The 19,541-nt window shown below is 45.3% G+C and overlaps 1 protein-coding gene across 1 annotated transcript in view; it reads right to left on the bottom strand.

The window, feature by feature from the left end:
• Positions 1 to 19,541, bottom strand: part of LOC311234467 (uncharacterized protein) — a 63,485-nt gene that overhangs the window by 10,711 nt on the left and 33,233 nt on the right. The window contains exons 4-6 of the mRNA XM_084321662.1: positions 8,422 to 8,581; positions 3,566 to 3,699; positions 306 to 427 (exon numbers count right to left, since the gene is read on the bottom strand). Coding sequence (XP_084177788.1) covers positions 306 to 427; positions 3,566 to 3,699; positions 8,422 to 8,581 — 416 coding nt within the window. The remainder of the gene's footprint in view (positions 1 to 305; positions 428 to 3,565; positions 3,700 to 8,421; positions 8,582 to 19,541) is intronic.

Raw genomic sequence — 19,541 nt, 5'->3', positions numbered from 1 at the left:
AAAAGAGTTTGCACACAACACATATAAATTGATGAAGATTATGTTCTATCAATATAACAGGACCACATACCGCTTTAACATAACCTTTAGAGGTAAGTGGATCGAAGCTGATATACAAGAACGTCATAGAATGTGTGCTTTTTCTTTTGATTCAATATTAAATGCTTTTCTACTTTTACTTCAGTATAATTCTGAATGGAGGACTTTTACCGGAGTACTATTTTATCTGGTTATTTCTCATGTTAAAGGAGCTGTGTAGTTCTTCCACTGCTGCCTGGTATATGGTGTTTTCAGTGTGTCCTTACCTGTAGAGCTGTGGACAGGACATCTTCAGGGAGGTGGAGGTCAGTCCAAGTCTGTTCTGGTTCCTCATTTTGCTTCTCTTCACCAAGTCCTTGACCCGACCCCATGTGTAGTTTTCACTCAGCTGTGTACACACACACACACACATACACACACACGCACGCACGCACACACACACACACACACACACACACACACACACACACACACACACACACACACACACACACACACACACACACACACACACACACACACACACACACACACACACACACACACACACACACTGGCGTTATGATCATATAATCACAATACCTGACCGTTGTATTGGTCATATCAAGTTTAATTTTAACAAGGGAGGGCACACAGTGTCATAGATGCGAAGCATTCTCGTATAGATTAAACTGGTCGTAACACCATGCCACAAAGTACCATGCCTGTGAGCAGAGGTGCGTTGCTCATGGGACGGGGTTGCACAACGTGCAACCAAGCTTTTGTGAGCAGAAGCACGTGCACGCACATGCGCGTGCACTCAAGAACGCGCTGCACTCGACTCGTCGCGTGTACCTGGCTACCTCGCATAAGCATAACAATTCATGGCAATCACATTCACAGGTTTGGTGTGAACGGTGCTCTGCCTGAGTCAGACCATCGTTCACACCAAACCTGAGGAATGCGCTGCACTCGACTGATGCGCCAACTCGCTCAGTAGTCAGTACCCACATGGCTACTTTGCATAACAATAGCTCATGGTCGAGGGGCGGGGCTAGGGGGTGGCTAGTTGGGCTCAAGCCCCGAATGTTTTCTGAAAAGCCCTGAATCTAAACCTAATCATTGTTACATGAAAATATGTTTGCACCAGATTTAGCAGAAGCTAATTTCCATCTGTAGTCTATCCAGCTGCTAACTGTATTTGAGTGAGTTAAGTCTTGGTGTTATGGTAGACTCAGACCTAAGCTGTAAATCACAATCAGCAAGTTGACAAAAACATAATTCTTTCACCTTAGAAACATAGCTAAAGTACGGCCATTTATAAATCAAAAGGACGCTGAAAACCAGATCCATGCCTTTATCTCAAGCCGACTCGACTACTGTAATGCACTACCGGCCTCCCGAAAAAATACGATGATAACCATTTTATTGCAATGCACTATTGCATTATTTTATTCTATTTTACTAACTATTTTATTGCACTATTTTACTTTGTATCAGTGATAATCAAACCGTAAACAAGGGCGCCTATTAACACTTTCAGCGCCAGATGGCGCTGTTTACTGTTACTGTTGAAAGGCCAACACCTTTTAACATGGGGATACGTGGCTGTGTTTGCAGGCCTAAAGCTATATTATATATTATAGCTATGGATCTAATAATATAGTCGATTGTCATTGAGTTTATTCCGGTCAAGATGCAAAAAACAGATCATTTTACCATCCATACATTTCCGTTTTATACCGTCGTGAATATGAGTGTAGTTTCAGGGTGGTCTGGTGTCATTTCCAAAATGCTTCGTAATGGCCGGCAACGTGTATTCTAGTAAACGTGTTATCGTTTCTTCCCTGGACTAGCTACTGTTCTCAAGTCAAATTTAGATTATCGGTATTATGTTTCATCATGGATGCATGAAGCGGGGGGGGCGCCCGTCCGTGCTTTGATCGCAACCAACGGAACACGCCACACACACACACGCCCCGATCAGCATGAAGGAATTTTTGGATCAACGCAATATTGATACCATATAGTCCTTACCTTGACCAGGATCTGTCCCGAAAAGAATATTCCAATTATCTGATCGCCATTCCAAGTACTGATGTCGATCAAGGTGCCAACGTAATCCAGCATTGAACATGAACCCGACCCTCGTCGATGCATGCGTTATAAGCGTTTGGCTTGACCGAGTAGTTAGACCCCACCCGCAGGCCGCAGCTCGGCCCAGACACCAAGCCACATCGTTTCAAATGGAGTGCAATAGCGGCCGCAAGGCGTTAGGCGGCGGTATTGGACTTTTGAGATCTCAGACCCATCCCCAGTGATAACACAGGCTGCCGGCATGTCTTTATGAATGGAAATATCGAATAAAGGAAACAACGATGAAAACCCGACTATGCTCTGGTTTTCGGGGGTCCTGGCGCTCAACGTTCGGCGAGTTAACCCTAGATCTTAGATCCTAATATGGAAAACGATGTGATTTAATGTTCTATGTCTTACCTTGACTTTGTCTATTTTGCTGCTATCTATTTTATGCTTTATGTCTGCACTTTATGCATTGCTCTTGATCTGCCAATGTTGTGCTCATTTTATGCCTGTCTTTTTTTACTGCTGTGAAGCACTTTGAGCTGCAATTCTTGTATGAAAGGTGCTATACAAATACAGTGTATTATTATTATTATTATTATTATTATTATTATTATTATTATTATTATTATTATTATTATTATTATTATTATTGTTTGCTTCATTAATTAAAGAGTGTGAATTTAAGTGTTCTCTAGTGCCTTTTGTTCGCTTTAAGGTGGTGGTATAAGTTAAAGGTTGTGGTGTCGCTAACGCGGGCACCTATCTGGGCTAAGCCCCGGATCTCCTACAATCCTAAATCCGCCCCTGGTCGTCAAGTGTGTTCAAATACGTTCTCAGATACATTCACACAAAAAAATTTGTTACATTCCATTCGTAGAGGCAATTAGGCATTGTCTTTAGTCTGTGTGTATGCGAGGGAACATTTATGCGCATACACACGTGGCGTTATTAAAATATAGTGCAACCAGTCAGCCAATCAGGAATGCACCTATGCCTGTGAGCCACCACTAGGGGCACTAAATGAGAGTGAATTACTGAATGAATGACTGAGTAAGTGACCTTGCTGGTTATAGAGGTGCTTTGCATCTTTAAAAAAAAATTTAATAATAATAATACATTTAAAAATACATTAAAAAAAATTTTATATTCTGAGTGGATCAACCACTTGGCTGAACCCACCAACGATAGTTTTAATACTAAGATGTACATCGCAAACCCCCCCCCCCCCCCCCCCCCCAAATGTCACATTGGTTTTCTATTATTTACTGCTTTGCCCACTAAGTTGAGGCGCTAAGCGTTTGTTGGGACGGGAGGATCTCTCCTTTGGGCTCCAGAGGTTTATCATTCCATGTGTCATCCCTTTGAATGTGCTCTGCCCCCGTAGTTATGCCACTCGGGACGGTAAACAGAGGATGTGGATGCGGAGGGCCCATTGGTGAGTCAGGAGGCGAGGTTGACTCACCCGTCGGTGGGGGGTGGATAACCCCTCGCTGCTGTCGCAGAGATACCGCGCCTCCCCCTCCGCGTAGCTCCTCCGGTTCAGCCCGTGCCTCCACAGGGGCACAGGAGACTGCCCCGCTGCCTCGCTGCCCACATCTGCACAGAGGGGAGAAGATGGCTATCATCAGAGACGGGAAGCTCCCACTGTGTGCGTGTTTGTTTGAGAAGGCACTTAAAATAGGGTGAATTCACGCACACGCAGACGTCTCTTCGCATGCAACACTGTATTCAATGTGACATTAAGGTCGACGTAGGCGGATTTATCCGCGAGACTGGCTGTCGACCAGATGAAGGTCCCTTGACTGAAATGTCACACTGGATCAAATGTTGCAAGTCAAGATGGTGTGTGGGAATTTTCCTTTTTATCAGTCAGTCACAAGATGTTATCCTGCACACCTTATTGTGAATTATGGGAGGCGGGGGGGGGGGGGGGGTGATATCCCCCTTGAATGACCCTTGAGCCCTCAATCTAGTACAGGGTCACTAATGATTGAAGGAGCCCCCTCCCCCCAAACAAATTATATGTATAATTTACGTGTGTGTGCGTGTGTGCGTGTGTGTGTGCGCGCGCGCACGCGCACGTGTGTGTGTGTGTGTGTGTGTGTGTGTGTGTGTGTGTGTGTGTGTGTGTGTGTGTGTGTGTGTGTGTGTGTGTGTGTGTGTGTGTGTGTGTGTGTGTGTGTGTGTGTGTGTGTGTGTGTGTGTGTGTGTGTGTGTGTGTGGAGTATTCATGTGTGATGAGAGGGGAGTAAAATCTATTATGACAAATAGTGAAGTGAGTCAGTGGTCCCGGTGGAGCTCTGCTCTTCAACCCACACATACACACATCTCCACCTCCCCTTGCTCTGTTCTTCCATGGGCTTACAGTTTCCTCTGACCATGTGACTACTAGAAAACTCATGTCAAGGCTGTAACTTAGGGGAAAAGGGCCGAGACCCTTGCATCATTTTCTATGGCATTACGGCTAGGAATTGCTTAGCAATGCATATACATCACGAACTCCTCATTGTTGTTCATTAGTTTGAGTCTGGAGCTTGTGTCACATGGTAATCACAGTGTAGGGAGAACCATTCACCATAATTCATACTTCCCTCTCCTGTACCTCTACCCCCCACCTTCCCCACCCCTCATCCCTCCTGACCCCAAACCTCTTTCCTAGCTCCAGTTTCCCGCATATCAGAAGAAGGAACGAGGAATTACAGTATCCACGGGACATTATATTTTCCGTTCATACGCAGAATGCCAGGAATTCCCCCCACGTCCCATTCGAGTAATAACTACACCTTCCCCCGTGGGACCACCAAGCTGTCAACCTGGCCAAGAGACTGGGGTAATGTGAGCCGTTTTGAAAAACACAACAGTGAAAACATTTTGGGAGATGACTGCCGTGTTGCCGGGGTGACTAACGTTGCCTGGAATGCTTTGGGACGTTAACGCGAACATCGACAGTGAAAAACACACCTGGGGTCGCCATGCGGTCAGGTTCTGAAACCCAAGTACTGTTAAAAAAATAAATAAAGTATGTTTGAAAAAATAAACCTATTAGATCCATTTCAGGAAGACGCCGGGCAAACATTGATTTTAAAACCTTAATATGTGGTTGTGTGTGCATTAATGGGTCCCAATGGAGAGGGTTATTAAGTGCTAATCCTACTACTAATGAAACTGTAAGGTCATTGGAGGTTTTTCTGAGGGGAAAGTAACGCTCCAAATATTGGACAGAGTTACAGTCAAAGTGGGCCAGAAACACTACATCATAAACACAAGAATGTACAGAATGTACTGAAGCTTGGATTGGAAGCAGCCTCCCAGACATTGTGCTACAGGGAGGGCAAATTAAAACGATAATAAAGGGACAAGAGCATAATAAAGGTAATTGAAGTAAATTGAGGTACTGAAAAAGCACATTTAGCATTATTTGAATTAATTGAAGTGTTTCATTACAAAACATGACTCATTACTTCATTACTTCCATGGTGTTCTTCATACTGAACGCCCACAGCTTCCGGCTAGTCAGCCACAAAATGAATGTAAAGTAATGGGGCCACGCTTCAATCTGTACAAGCCCTAAAATAAATACTGAAACTTACTCCACAGTGAAGTTTTAGGGTATGTTTAAGTGATTTTTACATGATGGACCCATTAAAGGAGCATGCCAACATTATGGGAAATGTGCTTACCGCGTTCTCCAGAGTCAGACACGGAGATAGATGAATGGAATATGGATATAGCCCACTAGCTCCGGGCAGGGCCGGACTGGGGAAATAATTCATACCGGGAGATATAGCGCGAAATATAGCCCCAGTCAGGCCACTTTTTAAGCGGGGGGTCTGGGGGTCCCCCACCAGGATTTTTTTTGTTACAAAGACTTAATTTCCTGCATTCTGGTGAATTTTAGTGCATGTGAATCACAAACTAATGAGCCAACAATTGCTTAGTACAATGTACTGTTATGAACCTCAAATAAAACTGTTGTGGCACTAGCAATGCTACTCTCTCCACCTTCAAAAAGAAAAAAGCAAGAGCACAACATATTTGTTTATTTACTATTATAATACAGTTAACCACTCTCTCCACCTATTCAAACAGAGCAAGAGCACAATACCATATTCACTTTACTGATGCACTACCCATCAACAGTTAAAATAGCCCTTACACAAACATTAAATAACAGACCTTTCATTATTACAAAACTACCTGGCTCACTGCCTGGCTGTTACAGTATTCTGCAGAGTGCCATCTGCCATTCCATTCGCCGCCTCCACTGTCAATCAGTTGTATCGCCTGGTCCCGCCTCCACCAATCACAAGCGGCAGCACGGCTCCATTGTGTGTGTGTGATCCGAGGGAGAGAGTCAGATAGTTCTCCAACTCTGTCGCAGACAGTGAAATCCTGGTTGTTCCCCACCCACCTAGGTTATCTAACTATCGCGCCGCGCCGCCGCCACAACTGGAAACAATGGCCTGGCAAAAAAAAGAATAATTATAAAAAAAAAAAATTATAATTAATTTTTTTTGTTTTTTTATCTGTGCAGGCCAGGCCACCGGGAAAACTCCCGGTGCTCCCGATGGCCAGTCCGGGCCTGGCTCCGGGAGAGTTGTGTTTGGCCAACAGCTGGGCTAGCTGATCTGTATCCGTTTCCATTCATTTGTGCTAAGCTAGGCTAGCTTGCAGCCTGATAGCTTTCTACTGAACGCACATAGAGGAAATTAGTCTATCTTCTTGTCTGATTTTTTTTAAATAAGCGCCATTCCTTTAACTTTACATTTGTTTTGTGGCCAACTAAGGAGGAGCTGGGTATCCGGTATGAAGCACAGTGTGGATTGTGGTGAAAAAGGATTCTACCCTTCATCATTGTATCATCATCATACCCTTTAAAACTCATTCGGCGCCAGCTATTAGACGGAGACCGTCATAGCAAGGCCACGCTTTAAAAGATAGGAGTGCATCACCTTGTTTGTAGAGCTATAACTATATTCTATATTATAGCTATGGATACAATACTATGGCCCATTTGACATCACCTATCTATCGTTCAATATGTGAAAAATAATAAATTTTTCCATCCATACGTTCCTGTGTTATACCGTGGTGAATATAAGTATAGTTATAGCGTGGTGTGGGGTAATTCCTGAAATGCTGAGTTATAGCCTTATACGTCAATTCTACTATAGACGTTGCCGTTTCTTGCCTGTACACGCTATTATTCCGAAATCATATCTATATCATAGGTATTATGTTCCATCATGAATGCATGAAGGGGGGGTCGTTTCTGATTATTTGATTGTCAGTAACGGCATTCGTATTTAACACTAAAAACGCTTATCAGCCCGATCGGTATAAAAGCATTGCAGGATCAAGCAAAAATTTACGTCAGATAGTCCTTACCTGTGATCGGGAGTATTCCAAAAATAATATTTCAATTGTTTGATCGCCATGTGGTACATCCAATGTCCATTTGGTCCACGGCATAACCCACCACAACATATGGATCAGGGATATTTGACACGCTTCAATGAAACCAGGAGAACCGCTCCACTCGGCCGACAAGGAAAAGTGAAACCGGAGACATTTTGCCGTTCCACAGGCCAAGATACAAGGTTACAAAGGGTGCTCCATACCGCCGTCTAGCTGGATGCGGCCGGTATTGCACTTTGGCAACACCGGCCGCATCCAGCTAGACGGCGGTATGGAGCCGTCGTCTAGCTGGCTGCGGCCGGTATTGCACTTTGGCAACCTCACACTCATTCCCTATGGTAACACCAAGGTCCCTGGATGAATAATGAATACAAATATCGAATAAAAGAATAAACGACCAAAACCCGAGAAATCTCGGGTCTGGCGCGAGTTAACCCGACTTATCTCGGGTTTGGCCTCCATTGAGTTAATGCTGTCAATCATTTTGTATGGGTATTTTGCCCATTTTCCCTGTTGACAGAGTCTGATATGGGGCGACAATAATATGTTCATGAGGCATGGTTTCTATCTTTAGCCATAAACGGCGTGGTTTATTTCACATGCTCCACAGCAGTACATGATACATCCTTCTCCTCTGAGAGTGAAGGTGGAAGAGACAGAGGGGGAGTCGACATCTCCTTAAATACCCTCTACCTGGCGGCAGCGTTAACGGCTCCGCCTATAGCGCCCTCTTGTGGAATCAGTTATATACAGTTAGACAGTTAGGCAGTTACACAGTTACTTACTCAGTTACTTGCAATCATATATAACCTCTAACTTTAACATTCCCCCAATGGTCCATATACATTTTGGAAGGAACCTCTTCATTATCATACATCATAGGAATGCCAAACTACTGACCTTTCCTGGCTGAGATGACCGAATGACGTGTGACCTCAGGGATGGTGGACAGGTCGGAGAGAGTCCCGCTGGACGGGAGGAACTCGCTCCTGGAATGTCTCTTCATATCTTGGAAGGCCAGGGTGGCCGCACCACAGCTACAGTGCTGCTGGAAAAAGTCCTGGATAGAAAAGAAACAAACAAATAGATGAGCATTTTCGACTTTGATGAACTAGGGCTTCATCTTACATTTCTAAATAATCACTGTCAGGGCTGTCCCCTCTCAGTCGACTTAATATTATAGACTTTGTTTGTCGATTTAATATTATGCTTTTCCCATACTGAATTAGTTCTTTCCTGACATTCTTTTAACAAAAGTGTTAGAAAAAATTAAACACAATTTACAAAATTGTCAATTAAATAATCAAATCAATTAGTCGACAAAGTCCTATGACTATTAGTCAACTAAGGCTACGTTTAGACGAGCGTTTTGTGAACAGAAACCGCAAAAGTCATCTTGCGGTTTCACTTTTAATTTTACGTTTAGACGAGCGTTTTGGGGTGGAATTCTCCGTGCAGACGACGCTGTAACGACGGAGCCCCGCTGTCACACGATTGGCGCATATGTCACATGACGTGCTGTGAAGACCCGCCCTACTCTGCCTCTGATTCGCAGACTGTGGATGGGGAATGTGATTGGACCAAAGCAGAGTCACTCACAGACAGTGGGTCCACTCACGCCGCGGGACAGATTCTTGTGTATTTAACCCTTTCACTGCCACACGACAGCCGGTTGTGTGATAGTAAAGGGTTAACCTTCTGTCGTGTGGCAGTGAAAGGGTTAAAAGTACTGCCAATGTAGCCTTCAGGTGATCTCCGTTGATATAAGGCTTGTTCGAGATGGATTTCGGTTTGCCTCGACTAGTAGACGAGATTAGCCGAGTGAAGCCGGGGGAGGAGTTAAAAAGGCGGACACTGCCGATTTCACGAGAGCCTCTCGCCTAGTCTCGCATGGCAGATACGCTTTCACGTCACCACACACACATTACACACCTATCCAGCTCATTATAATGCGATGGCAAAATTAGATCAGATTCAAATGTACAGCACACCATATACTGCTATAGTGGAATATACTATTCATATACCATAATGTATACCATCTTGTTGCGCGCTCCTGGCTGCACGCACACACAACACACTGCTGAATAATTCTGTTTTGCATCAATATATATGTATACTGTGTATATTGAGGCAAAACAGAATTATATATACAGTATTGAGGCAAAACAGACGACGTGTGTCTGACAGCTTGAAGTTTATCATGATGATATGATGATAACGCATAACATAATAAAGTTTTCAATCAATCAATCAAACGTCTCATAACTCCCTGGCTGTCACGTGGCTGGTGACTGACAACCTTTCTGAGCCAATAGGGGCTTTGCCCGACCATAGCAAGTCGCTTCCCAGCCGGGAGCAGCCGAGTGAGCCTGTTGGCTTGTTCGAGATGGGATAGGCGGACGCAGATCTGCGCAGGTTTTACTACTGCCTCGCCAAGCGCGTTGCATGACGGTTAGAATGTTGTCCGACTTGCTCTGAAAATCTGACGAGGCGAGGCGCGGAACTCCCGCGGGAGCGAGCCACGCGCAGCCTTCAGAGCGAGGCTCCACAGTACCTCTCAGCCGGCTGCTCCCGGCTGGGAAGCGACTTGCTACGGTTGCGCAAAGCGCCTATTGGCTCAGAAAAGTTGTCAGTCACCAGCCACATGACAGCCAGGGAGTTATGAGACGTTTGATTGATTGATTTAAAACTTTATTATGTTATGCGTTATCATCATATCATCATGATAAACTTCAAGCTGTCAGACACACACACACACACATACATACACACATGCGTCGTCTGTTTTGCCTCAATACTGTATATAATTCTGTTTTGCCTCAATATACACAGTATACATATATATATTGATGGAAAACAGAATTATTCAGCAGTGTGTTGTGTGTGCGTGCGGCCAGGAGCGCGCAACAAGATGGTATACATTATGGTATATGAATAGTATATTCCACTATAGCAGTATATGGTGTGCTGTACATTTGAATCTGATCTAATTTTGCCATCGCATTGTAATGAGCTGGACAGGTGTGTAATGTGTGTGGTGACGTGAAAGCGTATCTGCCATGCGTGACTAGGCGAGAGGCTCTCGTGAAATCGGCAGTGTCCGCCTTTTTAACTCCTCCCCCGGCTTCACTCGGCTACTCTCGTCTACTTTCGAGGCAAACCGAAATCCATCTCGAACAAGCCTATAGTCAGACATACTTGCTTTGTTTACGTCTCGGCTACTGGCGCATACCTGCTACCTGTGACGTAAGCAGTACGCGCGACCAGAGCCGTGACAACCCTTTCGTCATCGTTTTAACAGATTTATACGGTTTAACAGTTTAGACGAGAGCGCAAAGCTTTTGCGTTTCTAGGAATTCCACCCTGGAAGGTAGTCTCACCTTTTTGCGGTTTCACCCCGTAAAAACGCTGTTTCCGTATAAACGAAAGGCACATCCGAAAAAATATTTTTGCGGATTCACCTGCTAGCGTTTCCGTCTAAACGGGGCCTAAGAGTTTCTTTAGTCAAGGACAGCCCTATAGGTTAGCATTCAGAAAGTCACATGTTGACCCAGTCTTACCCTTTCCACATTTCTATTGACTTAAAGTAGCCGTGAAGAGATCTAGCATACGTAGATACATGAGTGAGTGATGTTGAACAGAACAACTGAACAGCTATTCGCAGCATCCAAAGTTGGTGTGGAGTTATATTGACTGAAGCATCATTTCTATACTGTCCAACTACATATAACTTATAACCCAGATGCTTTGAAGCTTCGAAGCTTCATTCGCTGCCATGGTAATCAATGTCAAAATCAATATTAGAACGCTTTGTTTTCTTGTTTTTGTTGTGTTTTTTTTCTCCACCCTTCCAGAAAGGTGCCTACATCAGCATAAGAAACAGCATTCATTTTGAGAATCAGTTATTCTCAGACAACAACATCATATGAACTCTCCGAAAGCCCATCTGCCCCACAGCTCTCATTTATTCACCTTGTGAACAATTCTCGTGAGAGAAGAATGAAGCGTATATAGATTATTTGACGATAATTACTACTGAAGCTTCGGAGTAAAAAAAAATTATAACCGAGACAGCCCTAATTTGACATAACTGAACCATGCTGGCCTGGTTATGCCATCATTTACAGTCGCAGTGCCGTTTTACCAGCAATTATATGGGCCAAGAGCAGATCAGCCCAACAGTGTAAATGGTGTCTGACTTTGTTTTGCTTCTTACTCATGGGTCACAAAGGGTCCTCCGTTACTACGCACTTGGCTCAGTGAGAGAGCATCTGTTAGAAATTCAGTAGGAATCCATCATGATCCTCATGCATTTGTATATCCTGGCAGCATAAGAAGCCAGTCTTTAAGAACCTGTGATATTTTTAGGTTTTGGTTCACTGTTTCAGACTTGATTCAATTTGTTATTCCACACTAGTGGGTTCACTAGCACTTATAGGGTCAGTGAGTTTTGATACATTGCGCTGGTGTGTGCATGTGTTTGTGTGTGTGCATATGCTTGTGCATCGCTCTCTGTATGTGTCTATGTGTATATCATACGTGTGTGGAATGTGAATGTACACCTGTGTTTGTGACAGAGAGTGAGAGACACAGACAGAGACAGAGAGAGACACACAGGCAGAGACAGAGAGAGACAGAGAGAGACACACAGACAGAGACAGAGAGAAACACAGACAGAGACAGAGAGAGACACAGACAGAGACAGAGAGAGGTAGTCACATGACCAGTGACTCCAGTATTAGTAGAACTATAAATAAAAAGGTTAAAGTTCATATGTATCCAGCTGAAGGGGAAGTACTGCAAGGATCTCACTTCCACGTAACATCCCATAATAGTTCTCCTAACTGCGTAGATTCACAACAGTAGCGTAATGCGGGTGAGATGAAAGCTGGGGAACCAGAGGTGTTTTTTCCTGCCTCATTGTGACAAATCTCTTATTTTTTTTTTTTTTTTTTTTTACTAAAAGGGGATTTTTGGTCACATGAAAGTAAAGTCACAGATGCACAACACTGGACATACACACACACACACACACACACACACACACACACACACAGACACACACACACACACACACAGACACACACACACACACACACACACACACACACACACACACACACACACACACACACACACACACACACACACACACACACACACACACACACACACACACACACAGAGACACACACACAGACACACACACACACACTTACACACAGACACATGGCACCTGCACAGCTTCAACTCGTAACCCAAGACATTTCCTGACGGTGTGTGAAATAATTTCCTTCCTCCTGCTCTGTAGTTACCTCTCACCTAGACTCAAGGTGCAAACGGTGGACCCCACCCACAATCCAACCCCTAAATTCTCCCTCTCCTCAGGTGCTCCTCTATAGCCGCCGTCCGCCAGGTCCGTTACGTAACTTCTGCCCGTTTTTATTGGCAGTAAAGCTAGGGGTGGGCGGAGCTTGATGAACGAGTGGTGAAGTCATTGCGCTGCACTGTTTTTGTTTTTACAGAACCTCTGGGCAGCCCTGGGTCCTGCTCTTCCCTCTGTTGACGCTTGCCCACCCACTGAGAGCACACCCCTGCCGGTCCCAGAACAGGTTTCAATGTTCAATGTGGTCAAACACACCCCCCTCCAGGGACCACCCCATTCGTGTGTGTTTATGCCTTTGAAGGGGGGGCACAGCCCACCTTTTGGAGCTCAGAGGGGGGGCGCCCACGCCAGTCCAGTGACCCCTGACCTCCCAGACAGAGGATTAGGCTGTTAGAGGTATTATGTGGCTGGGGGGGGGGGGCAGTCTGGAATGTTCCATCCAGCACTTCCCGTTTCTCAATAACTCAGGGACAGCTTTAGGAAGCTGTCTTTGCGTGAAGGCAACCGGGTTTGATAACTGGGGAGCAGGGCGTGAGCGTTTCCCAAGAGTGAGCAGACGTTCGTTAGTTCTGTAAACCTGTTTCTGTGTCTAAACACTAGTCGCCATTATACTTTAATTTGGGATGGACATTTTTTTATGACCTTGAAATTTCACGTCTTCGCGCCGGTTCTCGTTGGACTCTTTTGACCTTCCACCGACTTTCGACAACTCCACTGACGCGTCCTGGCGGTCTGACAATTAGACTGATCTAAATAAAAAGGGGGACACCTTCATAGGTAGTAACTGCTCATTGTCTGTCTTCTGTGTGGTAATAACGTGTCCAGCGGTGTCTCTGGTGTTGATGTGAAAGGTGGGACAGATTTTGCAGAGACACGGGGGATCCCCCGGGCTGTCAGTGAGGCCCATTCATAGGCCTGAGACGTGTCCCGGACAAGCTTCTGTCCCCCTTTTGATGTGTCATCTATGTGTCTCGGCTCGTGGCTTTGCCATTGAAGCGGTCGCAGCGGGGGGGGGGGGGGGGGGAATGGGCAAAGGCTTGGAAAACCAACCTGTGTGGTCCATATAGGGGGGGGGGGGGTTGCATGGGGGCATGCACAAGTCTAAATTCTGAATTTGGATAATTTAATTCCTGTGGTGTCGTCGTGTTCTGTCTGTAAATAAATGTAAAGCAAGTGGATGAGGATTCAAAGACATTGTTAACGTGGTTGTAGAAATTAAATGAAAGTCCTTCCCACTCCTGTATCTTTATCTTACTCTGCACCCCCCCCCCCCTCTCTCTCTCTCTCTACTACCTCTCTCTACCTCTCCCTCTATACTTCTCTCTGTTTTTGAAGGCTTTGATCTGCGGCCCCCTGCTGGGTTCACTCACTGCTCCAATGGAAGGCTTTTCCGGCCCCCCGGGGCCCGAACTGACAAGAGCTTCGAAGCAGCCAGGGTCCGAGTGAAACCCCCCCCGAACGCAGCCATTCCTGGACCATGCCAAGGCCTCCACAGAGAGAGTGGCACGAGACGCAGAAGAGTACAGTGCAATACATTTCTGTTTTTTTTTTCTTTCATCTCAATTGCATCAGTGAGATAGTATTCAGAGCCATGGCACCCTGTTTGGGAATAATACAAAAGTGAGAGTGAGCAAAAATGAGCTGTGGATTTTATAGGTCACCCACATGTTATATTGTTAACCGTGCACAATTTAAAACCATTTATGAGAGCTTACGGGAATACTAGCTAATGATGCTCAAATTTGTGTGATACCTCTGCTTCATTATGCTCAGAATGTACTTCATATAATTTTTTTTTAAATAATATATATATATACATATAGGGTATACTATAGGGTATTGTAATCCACTAGGTCAGAAGCTAGGAACAGGGTTAAGAGTAGTTGTTGATCTTTAAAAAAAAAAAAAAAACAGCAATAAGCACTTATTTGAGCTCTCAGATCAAGTTTATGAGAACACGGTTGAGATGCTTATAGATCAAAGGATGAAAGGTTTATGTCCAGTACGATGCAGCCAGCATGCGATGCAAAGGCTCCAGGTGCTTAACGTGGACTTGTATTAACATGAAACAGTCTTCTTACCCTGGGAAACCTACTGACTATCCAAGTGCTATGGAAGAGCCAGGACTCTCCTATCTGCAGAGGATTCCTTTATTGGGACCACAGTGAGGCATTTCAGCAGAATGGTTTCTTCTGTGCTTACCATAAATGAGTAAATTAATATTTAAAATAATAACTGATCCTCTTCAGAAAAGAGTGCTCACATCTCTCCCATCCTTCACATGTTTGTAAGTTTCCTGGTTCTAACTACCATTCCTTGAATTAATTATTGCACTTGACAGACTTGGACTTAAATTTAAACTTCACCACATCGTGGCTGCTCTTCCTCTTCATCATAGGTCTTTTAACAGGTGGCTTGAAGTTTGTTTTTAATTGCGTCCAATTACCATGAACACATGACGCATGTCTTTGGGATTCTTACTAAATGTGTGCCCCATATGTAGTGGGCTGAGCCCAGCTGTCCCATTAGTTAATTACTTCTGGCATGACTAGGGTTGGGTACCAAACTATTAAGGGTACTTTTAAGGGTACCGACCGAATTACATCGGTACTACAGAGTACAGATTCACACTAGATCAATCAGTACAAAATGTTGGTACCTTTACATGTTTAGTACAAGAGTTTAATATCACTAAACAAGAGGGAGCCTTTTCCACAAATATATATATATATTACTGTCCCATCTCTTAGGTCTTTGTACGCCAGATAATGATATTTAAACACAATACATGATCATGTGATTTATTTTGTGTGGTGATAACAACATTTTCTAAATAAATAACAATGTTGAAATGTATAAGTTTCAACTTAAGAATTTTTTTTGTTAGGTACAAAAAAAGGTAGGGTACCGATACCGAATTACAGGAACTGGTACTGGTACCGGTATTGGTTCAAATGTGAATGGTACCCAACCCTAGGCATGACTGACCATCCTTATGAAGACCATTGAGGCAGTTGGACTTACAGAGAAACTGGACAGCTGAGTAATATGTTACAGGGGGGTATTAATCACCTGCTTAAAGGAGAACACCGCCCAAATGAAAGAATTCCAAAGTAATTTCCATGGCCTAGAAAAGTTCAATCAATATCTGTGAACATGAACATCCCCCCCCCCCCCCCCCCTCCCAGTGAGCTGTGGTGTTCCACAAGGAAGCATACTAGGACCGCTACTGTTCCTAATTTATGACATGTCATCAGCTTGTGACTGCAACTTGTTCCTGTTCGCGGACGACTCAGCCTTGCTGGTCTCTGACAAGAACAAGTTACAGGTTGAAAAAACCCTCAGCTCGGAACTAGGCAAAATCTGCATCTGGCTCGCTGATAACAAACTATCATTACACCTGGGTAAAACAGAGTCCATTCTCTTCGGTTCAAATAACAAACTCAGCAAGACCGACGGCTTCTCAGTTACAGTGGAAAGATGAAATTACATACCTATAGGTTCCATCCTAGAGGCAAATCTTTCCTGTGACAAAATGGCATCCAATGTAATAAAAAAAGTCAACCAACGAACTCGATTCTTGTACCGGATCTCCTCTCTGGTAAACAAGAATACCCTGAAGACTCTGGCAGGAGCACTCATTCAAGGATACTACGACTATGCTTGCACCTCATGGTACCAAAGCACCTCAAAGGTGCTAAAAACTAAATTACAAACATCTCAAAACAAACTGGTCAGACTACTGCTTGACCTTACTCCTAGAACCCACCTCACCCATGCCCACTTTGACAACCTAGGATGGCTTAGAGTAGACGACAGAGTACAGCAACTTGCAATGGGCCTGGTCTACAAGATACACTACACGACTAAGGTACCCATGTACATGTCAAAATACTTCCCAAAGGTCAGTGAATACCACGACCACAACACCAGAGGGAGCTCCACAAATCATGTTAAACCCAGATTCGGCTCAAACAAGGGACTAAAAACGTTTCGCAATTATGCCACATCAATGTGGAACGCCCTACCCAAAGCTGTAAAGGAATGTGAATCACTACCCACTTTCAAAACCACTCTCAAACTACGAGAGACTGCAATTCGAAACTGGCCCCTGTAAATGTCTTAACGCAACCCCCTCCAATGTACAACGTCTCCTGGTCGCAGTCATTCAGCCTCTGAATGACTTGTATACTGGTTGTGGAAGACAGGTGGAGTATCTCGATGAACCTAGAGTAATAATCTGATATTACTAGGTAGTTGTTGTGCTTGTACCTACAGAGGTCCATGGCGATCCTCTTCCAGGGTCGCTCTGGGAGTGGCGTGGAGAGGAGAGGCTCTTTTTGTTGAGTTCTTTTCAGTTCACAGCACACCTGGCACGACGCCACGAGCTGGCTTAACTCTGTGGAGAGACCAGGCCACCATACTGAGGAACTCGCTCTCTCCCTACATTTCACTAGGCCCTGGTGCCCTTCATGGATTCTCTGAAGGATCTCTCCTCTCATCTGTCTCGGCATGACAATCCTGTTCCCTCTTAGGACAAGTCCATTTAGCTCTGACAGCTCTGATTTCACTGGGACATAGGGTCTCGCCTCGATAGGCACCTCGGCTAGGTGTTCAGGCCATCCCTTTTTTATGAGTCTGGCGACTGACAACAGTTCGGCGTCAGCTGCTGTGGCCGCTCTGATCTCGTCCATCTTGCTTGCGGACGCTGGGATCCCCTCCATTACACTAGCCACTTAGCATGCCACCTCACGCTGTGTGTCCAAGTCTGCACCTATGTTGGCCATTGGGCTGCGTGACAGAGTATCTGCGACGACCAGAGTCTTTCCAGGAGCATACTCGGCCACCTGGTCGATGATGTGACCGAGAAACCGTAGCTGACTTTGCTTGATGGAGCACTTTTCTCGATTCAGCTTCAGGCCAGCCGTCTCTATGCGCTGCATCACCTTCTCCAGGCGACTGTCATGCTCTTTTTCTGTGGCCCGTAGACGAGAATGTCGTCCATGAAGATCTCGACGCCCTCTAACCCGTCCAGGGTCTCCATCATCTTCCTCTGGAAGATTTCAGGCGCGCTTGTGATCCCGAATGGCAGTCGCTTGAAGTTGAACCTGCCAAACGGCGTGATGAAGGTGGTGAGCTTACAGCTGTCTGGGTGCAACGGGATTTGGAAGAACCCACTGGCGGCATCGAGTGACGTGAAGACTGTGGCCCCGCTTAGCTTTGCTGTGATCTCGTCGGTAGTGGACAGGGTGTACTGTTATCTTTTACCAGCCTCTTTCAGCCTCTTGAGATCCACACAGATGCTGGCTTTGCCTGTGCTCTTCAGGACCGGCACCATGGGTGCACACCAATCAGTAGGCTGTGTCACCCTCTCGATGATGCCGTTCCTCTCCATCTTTTGGAGCTCCTCCTTGACCTTCTGCAGCATAGGGAGAGGTACACGTCGCGCTGTGTATACAGCGTACAGCTGGGCGCCATCTTTCAGCAGTATTCTTACTGGTTCAGTTTGTAATGTCCCATGCTCCCCGTATGCCTGCAAATGTTCATTTTTCCCGCTGCTGCTCACCATTTCCTTCACTCTTCTCAGTAGATTCATTTTCACTGACATTGGCCTGCTGAGTAGGTTGTTTACTGTAGGCCCCCGGATGACATAAGCTGTGAGTGGGTGTGTCTTACCCTTGTAGGTCACCGTGCTCTGGATCTGTCCTATACAATGCAGCTCGCCACCTGGGCTGTCCAGTGGTATTTCCGCAGGCTCCAGCGGTCTGTTTGGCATGAGTGAGTGGTAGGTCTCCTCGCGAATGATGCTCACATCCGCCCCAGTGTTGATTTTAAACTCGACCGGTGTGGAGCCCATCAACACCTTGACGGCCCACTTCTTTGGTGACCCACCTGCTTTACTCACTTCCCCCATGTAGTACCCATCTTCTGACCCAGAGTCCTGCTGTTGTTGCTGCACTTCTTTTTGTTCTCTGACCTCACATACTGCTTTCCTATTTCTACACACTTTGCTCCAGTGCCCTACTTTGTCGCAGGTATTACATGTGGACTTTTTAGCTGGACAGTTCTCATCTCTACTGTGCCACGCTCTCCCACACTGTCTACATTGTCCTCTGTTGCCCCCTTGTGGCTTACCCTGGCGGCCATTGCCTTTGTAGCGATTGTTGTGAGTGACCTCGTGTATCGCCCGCCTCCGGCTGTCTCTCCTTGCATGCTGATCTGCGAAGCAACCTCTTCAGACTGCCGGACCGTCTCTATGGTCAGCGCAAGTGTCAGGTCCCTCGTCATCTGCAACTTACGGGAGACTTCTTTGTTGAGGATTCCAACAACGATTCTGTCACGGATGTTCTCATCCTTGCTTGCGCCGAAATCGCAATGTACAGCCAGTTCATACAAAACCCTAATAAAACTCTCTGCTTTTTCTCCTCCTCTCTGCACTCGTTGATGGAAACATGCCCGTTCGTGTATGACGTTCCATCGCGGTACAAAGTAGTCATCGAACTTCACTAGCACTCTTGTAAAGTTCATTTTTATGTGCTACTACTTCAAATTCAAACTAACGGAATATATTCTCAGACTCGCTTCCCATAGCATATATCAGACTGCTAACCTGCACGGCACCATCTTTCTT

Source organism: Notolepis coatsorum, assembly GCF_963971535.1.
Source record: "Notolepis coatsorum genome assembly, chromosome: 9".
Classification (NCBI taxonomy): domain Eukaryota; kingdom Metazoa; phylum Chordata; class Actinopteri; order Aulopiformes; family Paralepididae; genus Notolepis; species Notolepis coatsorum.
This window is presented reverse-complemented; position numbering and strand designations above follow the sequence as displayed.